At 40.9% G+C, this 8,717-nt stretch overlaps 1 protein-coding gene across 1 annotated transcript; it reads left to right on the forward strand.

Moving 5' to 3' along the window:
- The first annotated feature begins 976 nt into the window (after positions 1-976).
- Positions 977-4,521, forward strand: LOC107380600 (extracellular calcium-sensing receptor-like). Its single transcript, XM_054742519.2, has 8 exons — positions 977-1,122; positions 1,546-1,840; positions 1,924-2,213; positions 2,348-2,643; positions 2,796-3,001; positions 3,119-3,340; positions 3,436-3,559; positions 3,623-4,521. The coding sequence occupies exons 1-8, from the start codon at positions 1,016-1,018 to the stop codon at positions 4,519-4,521; spliced, it is 2,439 nt and encodes an 812-aa protein (XP_054598494.1). The 5' UTR covers positions 977-1,015.
- The last annotated feature ends 4,196 nt before the right edge of the window (positions 4,522-8,717 follow it).

The following is an 8,717-nucleotide window of genomic DNA, read 5'->3' on the forward strand; positions in this document are numbered from 1 at the left end:
CATTAACTTAGTTTCTACACTGCTGCTGCTTGCTCAAATATTCATTGTTCTAATTTATAAAGTCGTTTTTGATCCATAAAAATGTCACAATTGCATGGAAGCAAGTCATCCAGACTTTCAGCCTCACTTTCTGAGAGGACATGCTTGAAATGTAATATTATCTCCAATCCACTTCATGTCATTTTAACACCCCTTAATCCGAACGCATGCCCTTCTAATTTCCTTCTAATCAGGTTCCAAGCCTTTGTAAAGCCTGTTTTTAGCACTGAACTCCAGACTCTGGTCACCTGATATCAGATTCTCTCTCCGCTGTGGACTCATCTACAAGTAACACTCTGTGCTCAGCTTGCTCTTGTTGCAACGTAACGCAAGGAAACAAAATCATGTCAGTTCAGCAAAAACCCGGGTATCCAATTTTGAACAATCAATTTAAAAGTCTATGGTCCCAGGTAATAGTTCAGCTGATATAAAGTCATATCTGTAACGTCCTCCAGTTTCTGGATTACCCTACACTGTCCACTAGATGGCGGTATTACAATAGGGTTGAACATTTATGTCTGTGAGTTCTCATTTGTAATTTGAAACTGGAATTTTTGAAAATTGTTACGTTTACTTCATGTGGTGACCAGGAAAAGTTAAACCAGTGTGGTGATGTTACAGGTAACAGAAGAAAAGAGACAGAATCATGTCATGGAAATTGGTGATACGGCATAACACAAATATGACAAAATCTCCGTCAGTATGTTTCACACACTGAGGTTGTTTGGAAAGCTATATAAACCTATGAACACACAACAAGAACAGACTTGAGGGGATGGACATCTCAGTTCTTCTTGTCGGCCTGAGACTGGCTCTTGGCTTGTTTGATGGTAACCCAGGCGTTGCTGTGGGTGGGTCTGTGTGTGGTCTTCAAAAACGGGCCGGGCTTACAGAAGCAGCGACTGACGTGGTCACAACTGGGTCTTTGCCTTTGAAATGCAACCTTGAGGGTACCATTCGTCTACCTGCTTTTTCAATGGATGGAGACTTTATTATTGGGGGTGCATTTTCCATCAATTACAAAGAGAACACCAAGATTTACAATTACACCTCTATGCCTCAGCCTCCCAGCTGCACGAGGAGGTTAGTGTGGAGCAGAAGTGAAAACACAAAGGAAATAATATAATGACTAAATTAAAGTATTTATATGTATAATCAAAAGGTAAAAGTGGATTCCAAGGTATTTTTCTGCTTTAAAAAAGATAAATGTGGATTTTTACATGAGAAATGTCAGGATAATACAGGTTAAATTAATTTATTTCTTCACTGCAAGTTTAAGTGATTATTATGAACATATAGATGATTACATTAGGTCAGCATTTATTCAATGGAAAACATGTTTAAGAGAAGTTTGGCAACATGTTTGTACATGAGATGTGGAACGGTTTTTACCCTACACCTATTGATTTGCAGCTCTTTTTGCTTACAAATTAATATTTTAGTACAAATGAGGGTGACAATATGTTATGAATCCTTCATACATTGTAAATATATGTGTGTGTACAGCATTAACAGTCGTGAACTGCAATTCTCGCGCGCAATGGTTTTTGCCATCGAGGAGATAAACAGCAACACAGAGCTGCTGCCAGGCATCAAACTCGGATATCAGATCTTTGACACGTGCGCCTCTGTGCCGGTGGCTGTGCATGTGATGTTCCAACTAGCAAACGGCCGGGACCCGGTGTTTTACAAAGGCAGCAATTGTTCACAATCGGGTGTGGTGATGGCTGTTGTCGGGGAGTCTGGATCAACACCATCCATCAGCATGTCGCGCATCATCGGGTCCTTCGACGTCCCTCTGGTGAGTAGACTGAATCAGTTACAAGCAGCAAAGTCAAGAACTGAAATGGTGTGTTTACCTTAAAAGTTTAATTTTTCTTTAAGGTCAGCCACTTTGCCACTTGTGCCTGTCTGTCAGATAAGCAGCAGTTCCCAACTTTCTTCAGAACAATTCCCAGTGACCAGTTCCAGGCTGATGCACTGGCCAAGCTGGTGAAACACTTTGGCTGGACTTGGATAGGAGCTGTCCGCTCTGACTCAGATTATGGGAATAACGGCATGGCGTCTTTTCTTGACGCAGCACAGAGAGAGGGAATCTGTGTGGAGTACTCCGTATCCTTTTATCGAACGGACACTCGCAGCAAGATCCAGAGAGTAGCCGATGTTATTCGCAGGTTTCTATATCAGTAATTTTGAATTATTTCTTTACGTTAATCTACTAAACGCTGAAAAAAATATTCTTTTAAATTATTAATTAAAACTGAACTGTAAAAAAAAATGGTTTGTGTCATTCAAAACTTCTGTTTAGGTCAACTGCAACAGCCATTGTAGCATTTGTAGCATCTGGAGACATGAAGTTTCTGTTAGAGGAGCTGGCCCGGGACCCCCCACCGCCTCGTCAGTGGATAGGAAGTGAGTCTTGGGTGACTGAACCAGGCTATTTAGGCTACAGTTTCTGTGCAGGAGCCATTGGAGTTGGAATTCAACAATCTGTCATCCCAGGTCTGAGAGAATTCCTACTGGATCTTTCTCCCAGTAAAGTAGCCTCCTCCTCAGTGCTGACTGAGTTCTGGGAGGATGCATTCAACTGCACGCTGACTAAAAGTGAGGATATCAAATAAATTAAACAGAAAGTACAATATGTATTTATTCACCTATGTTTAACACCAGATGTGCTTTTATTTGATTAAATATCATGTTTTTTGAATTTTTTACTTTAAAGGTTATGAATTTTTTTTAAAAATTCTGTCTTGTAGGTGTTGAATCATCAAAAAAATTGTGTGAAGGAAATGAAGATATAAAGACACTCAAAATCCCGTACACGGAAACGTCTAAATTTAGAGTCACTAACATGGTGTACAAGGCTGTGTATGCCATAGCTCATGCCATTCACAATGCAGCATGTCAAAAAACTAATGTCACCACTCAGTGTAAGACAGAAACCAGCCTAAAGTTGGAGCAGGTTAGTGGAAAAGCTACACATATAAAATGTTTTTATTTACATTGTCAACCTTCAGATAACTGCATTATTATTAGTAACCAATATTTCTTTTTTCCCTATTTTTTAAAATCTTTTCAGGTTGTTGCAAAACTTAGAGAAGTCAACATTTCCCAAAATAATTATTCTGTTTCATTTGATGCTAACGGAGATCCTGTAGCTTTTTATGAGCTGGTCAACTGGCAGAAGAGTGAGAGTGGAGTTATTGAGCTGGTAACAGTAGGGTACTATGATGCATCACTGCCTAAAGGACAGGAGTTTCACATCAACAGGAGAATAACCTGGATGGGGGGTGGAAAAGAAGTTAGGAGCCTCTTGAGAATGATTCAACCTATGAAACATATATGATGGGTTACAACTACTGCCGTGAAAAACACTGATATGTATCTTTCCAACAGGTCCCAGTATCAGTGTGCTCTGACAGTTGTCCTCCAGGAACTCTAAAAGTCCTGCAGAAAGGAAAACCCATCTGCTGCTATGATTGTATACCATGTCCTGAAGGAGAGATTAGTAACACAACAGGTGAGACCAAATGTATTCACAGATTTGAGCATATTTGAGCTCTAATTTCATTTTTTTTAATAGATTCCCTCGATTGCGTCCCGTGTCCCACTGACTTTTGGCCTAACATTGAAAGAGACGCTTGCTTCCCCAAACCTGTGGAGTTTCTTTCCTATGATGAAGTCCTGGCAATCATCCTGGCTGCATTCTCTGTTAGTGGGGCCTGTCTGGCCATCATAACAGCAGCTATTTTCTTTCATCACAGAACAACTCCAATTGTCAGAGCCAACAACTCTGAGCTGAGCTTCCTGCTGCTCTTCTCTCTGACTCTGTGTTTCTTATGTTCATTAACTTTCATCGGAGCTCCCTCTGATTGGTCCTGCATGCTGCGACACACAGCGTTTGGCATCACCTTTGTTCTCTGTATCTCCTGTGTTCTTGGCAAAACTGTAGTGGTTTTAATGGCCTTTAAAGCTACACTTCCAGGTAGTAATGTCATGAAATGGTTTGGGCCTCCACAGCAAAGAATGACTGTGGTGTTTTTCACATTTATTCAAATTATAATCTGTACTGTGTGGTTGTTACTCAGCCCTCCATTCCCAATGAAGAATCTGAGCACATACAAGGAGAAGATCATCCTGGAATGTGCATTAGGTTCTGCTGTTGGGTTCTGGGCTGTGCTCGGGTACATTGGCCTGCTGGCTGTTTTCTGCTTTGTGTTAGCTGTTCTAGCTCGGAAACTACCTGATAATTTTAATGAAGCCAAGCTGATAACCTTCAGCATGCTGATATTCTGTGCAGTGTGGCTCACCTTCATCCCAGCATATGTCAGCTCTCCTGGAAAATTTACTGTAGCTGTGGAGATATTTGCTATTCTGGCCTCCAGTTTTGGACTGATTCTGTGTATATTTGCTCCAAAGTGTTTCATCATCTTATTTCAACCTGAGAAGAACTCTAAGAAATATGTAATGAACAAAAAGTAAAAGTAACATAAGTTTCAAAATTAGATGAACCTGCCGTAGACCATACTATTATCATTAATTGATTAACGTTCTGTAACACCCCAAATGTTAACAATAAAAAAATATTTTTAGGAAACATTTCATACATGTTATTCAAAATGCATTAAACCAGTAATGTTTTAATCTTCTCATGCTTTATTTGATAAATTATTAAAGGGACACAGAAAATAAAAGTTTTTCAAAAAACTAAATTGTGTACTTCTGATTTCTTAAATCCCCAAACACTAATACCAGCCTGATTGTGAAATGACATGATGAAAAAGGAAACGCTAAATTGATTGGGCAGTAGATCTCCAGGTGTTCCACAGGGATGCAGATGCAAAATTAACCTTAAAATGTAAAAATTGAGCTAAATCGTAAAGCAAACCTCTTGTTTAGCAGTAGATCCATTCTCACAATAATCACTGAAACAAGATTACAAATAAGCAGTGGCAGAAGAAGAAACCACAGGCACTTTTGAGGATTCGTTGATGGAGACAAAATCAGCAAATAGAATGACTCACTTTTACTACTATGTGTAAATAAATAAGAATTAATTTTCCTTGCACTTTGCATTTTGGTGGTAGGGGTGTAAATGGTTACAACTTTATAATTTTATCAGGTTTTTGAGCCTAATCAGATGTGCGTGTAGTAAAGTGAACAGACAATTCTGACATTATGATCCCACAATGTGAAAATTTAAAAAGAGACAGATTGTCTTCATGGAATGATTAAAGGTGAAGGCCCATCAAAGTCATCCAGGTCAGTGTTACCTCCCAGCTGGCCAGGAGAACAAAAGAGAGTAGCCTGTTACATCCCCTCTGGCATCTAGGGGTGGTGAAGGGAGAACACAGAGACAAACAAAATAATGTAAAACAAAATGGATGAATACAGAGGGATGGTGTCTGGTTGTGATAGTAGGGAATGAATGGAAGGAGGTTAACGAATGGCAGTTCAAAAAGGTTTAGTAACAAAGGTTGGATCAAGGGTATATGAGTAAATTAAATAAACTCCCTCTGCTAAAACAGGGAGCAAGCGAACATAATAATCAACTTAAAGTGACTCTCTCTGGATTAACCAGAGAGAGGAGACCACAAAGGGAAACACTTATTCTAAACCAAACCAACCACAAAAGAACTAAAAGAATAAACCTAATCATTTATCAAAACCAAAAGACCCACAATTATCAAAACTAGAACTCTCCACAACTAAAAATCCTCCAAGGCAAAACACAAAGAAAAACTAAACTGAGGATTTGGAGATTCACAAAACGGGTTGCAAAATGCACAATTTAACCTTAGTTTAACTGGGGCACTAAACATTTAATCATAAACCCCAGTATCGGAGATCACAGTCCGATACTAGAAACGGGGTCTCTAATGGGCCATTCCCATCTGTACCGGGTAGCCCCCGTCGGCCCCAGCCTGGCCCGGTTGATTCCACACATCCTTGCCTTAAGCACATGTGGGCTGATTCTACCCACCAATCAGAGGCTTGCTCTAATCGAAGGTGTGAATTTGCTGTCAGCAGTGGGTGTGTTGGCCCTGGTTGGCCTGAAGCAGACCCCCTCGAGAAGAGGGCTGAGAATGAGCCTTGGTTGGCCCGGAAAAATACCAGGCCACCCCGATATGTAAACAACCTACGCTACCCGGCCCGGGCCGACCCGGTACAGATGGGAATGGCCCATTAAGCCCCATTCCCATCTGTACCGGGTCGGCCCGGGCCGGGTAGCCCCAGTCGGCCCCAGTCTGGCCCGGTTGTTTCCACACATCCTTGTCTTAAGCCCATGTGGGCTGATTCTACCCACCAATCAGAGGCTTGCTCTAATGGAAGGTGTAAATGGGCTGACTCTACCCACCAATCAGAGGCTTGCTCTAATGGAAGGTGTGAATTTCTTGTCAGCAGTGGGTGTGTTGGCCCTGGTCGGCCTGAAGCAGTACCCCTCGGGAAGAGGGCCGAGAATGAGCCTTGGTTGGCCCGGGAAAATTCCAGGCCACCCAGATATGTAAACAACCTACGCTACCCGGCCCGGGCCGACCCGGTACAGGTGGGAATGGGGCTATAGAGATCACAGGCAGCACCAAAGCCGTGTCTCCTCTGTCACTGTGTCTCCTAGAATAGTAGAGTGGGGAGGCTTAAAAGGCTTCAGGAGCAGCTGATTGTTCATTTGTTGCAGCTGCTCCACATCACTCTGCTGGGCTCTGGTGCTGGATGGCAGGACTGCAGGAACTGAGGCCTGCAGCAGGAGGTCACCGGGTGGAGAGCAGGGCGCAGAAACCTCAGGGTTTGTAACATAACCCAAAAAAGGTTGTGCTAGAAAATAGTTTCACATAATAAAAATATTTATTAAAATAACATTTGTTTAAGCAAGAAGATACACTGCAACATAACACATAAGAATACTCCCTTTTCTATATTTAAGTAACCCAGAAATAGCCCACTGAGAATGACACCAAGTCATCTAAGTAACTAAACATAAAACACTGGATTAAAAGCTCACAGTGAATTACTTACAAACAAAACAGGGATAATCTCACTAAAAGTGCTCTTCTTATTTGAAACAAGGGAGAATGCACAAATTAAGACAAGATAAAAATCCGAAGCTTAAAGATTTTGACAAGACACTGAGTCAAACACAAAAGAGAAAAGATTTTAACAAACTGGTAATTAACTCAACAAATCATCTGTATGACCAAACAAAGAATAAACTCAAACTAACCAGATTCTGAAGAGTTTTCTTTCAAACAAGTTCTAAAAACACACAAGATTACAAAACAAGGTATTTTCAGAACATACAAAGCCACAAACAGGGGACTAACAGCACAAATCTGTGACTCCTGAATGACTTAAAGGTTAAGACTGTCCAAATGCTGGTTAATTTCAGCAACGTGCCTCTCTCCAAGGTACTGAACTGGAAAAGCAGGAAAACAGAGTTGGAGCAGAAGGGTAACAGCTGTCCAAGGTGCTGATCTCAGATGAAATTACAGGGGGCATAACACTCAGCATTGTGAAATTACACTAAAAAACTAGCATTGCTGCACTGGTCATCAGCGTGCCTCTCTCCACGGTGCTGAATTTGTGAACTAGGAAAATAGATTGCACAGAAGAAGAAGAAGAAAACACTATTTTATATAGCACCTCTCAAGATAAAAATCACGAGGCGCTTCACAAAAATAAACCAAAAGATATTAAAGTATAAAAAGATTTTAAAAATGATTAAAAATATGTTTAAAAGGAGAAAAGAACAAAAAAAAAGGGATAGAGAAAATGAATAGGAAAGACGGAAATCAATGGATCCCGGGAAAGGCGGAATAAGAGCAGAGTAAGGAGAGGGTGGCGATGAAGGTCACGCAAAAGCCAGCTTAAACAGAGGAGTTCTCAGCTGCTTTTTGAAGGAGACCACTGAGTCCACTGACCTCAGGCTCAGGGGAAGACAGTTCCAGAGTCTGGGGGCCACAGTAGCAAATGATCTTGGATTTGGTCAGAAGCCGAGCACAGGCATTCTGAACCACCTGCAGACGGTTCAGGGAGGTTCTGCTCAGACACGTGAAAAGCAAGTTGCAGTAGTCCAAGTGTGAGGAGATGACGGTGTGGAGAACAGTCTCAAGTTCAGAGGAGGATACAGGAGAGTGACAGCTTGCGCGGGCGCTGTCTAGGATGCAGATCTCAAATGAAATTATGGGGGCTGTAAAAGTCAGCATTCTGACATTACACTAATAACCTAACACTGCTTTTACTTTGAAATATACTTTATTTTTGCAGAAACATCAGGCATGTCAGTCTAACTCAAACTAAAATTCATTGAAAGTGTTACAATTTATTACTGCTGGTGACATTTATGCTTGTAAATATTAGTGGATATTTTACTACAAAAATTTGAATCAAACTTTTATAAGTGAGGATACGTACTTGCAAGGCTCTTAATGCTCCATTTTTTTTCAAAAGTTTAGAAAATTACAAACACATTCATAATAAGCCAATAAAGACGCAGTGATTATTTTTTTGGGGAGGTCTTCTTTATGATGGACAACAGAAAAGGTTTATAAACCATTAGAAACACATGTTCGAATACAGATGCTGGAGGAATGGAGGTCAGAGGCTTCTTTATCAGAAAGAGATTGGCTGTGAGTTTGTTGAAGGGAATGTTGTTTGTGGTTTTGGGTTGGTCTCTAGACGGT

This window comes from Nothobranchius furzeri, chromosome 13 (genome assembly GCF_043380555.1).
Source record: "Nothobranchius furzeri strain GRZ-AD chromosome 13, NfurGRZ-RIMD1, whole genome shotgun sequence".
NCBI classification, from domain to species: domain Eukaryota; kingdom Metazoa; phylum Chordata; class Actinopteri; order Cyprinodontiformes; family Nothobranchiidae; genus Nothobranchius; species Nothobranchius furzeri.

What these genes read in the sequence shown, in the direction of transcription:
- LOC107380600 (XM_054742519.2), top strand. Translation starts at nt 1,016, where the DNA reads ATGGATGGAGACTTTATTATTGGGGGTGCATTTTCCATCAATTACAAA. An exon ending in GGTCCTTCGACGTCCCTCTG is followed by an intron (nt 1,841 to 1,923) that starts GTGAGTAGACTG and finishes TTTTTCTTTAAG; the next exon opens with GTCAGCCACTTTGCCACTTG. An exon ending in CAACTGCACGCTGACTAAAA is followed by an intron (nt 2,644 to 2,795) that starts GTGAGGATATCA and finishes TCTGTCTTGTAG; the next exon opens with GTGTTGAATCATCAAAAAAA.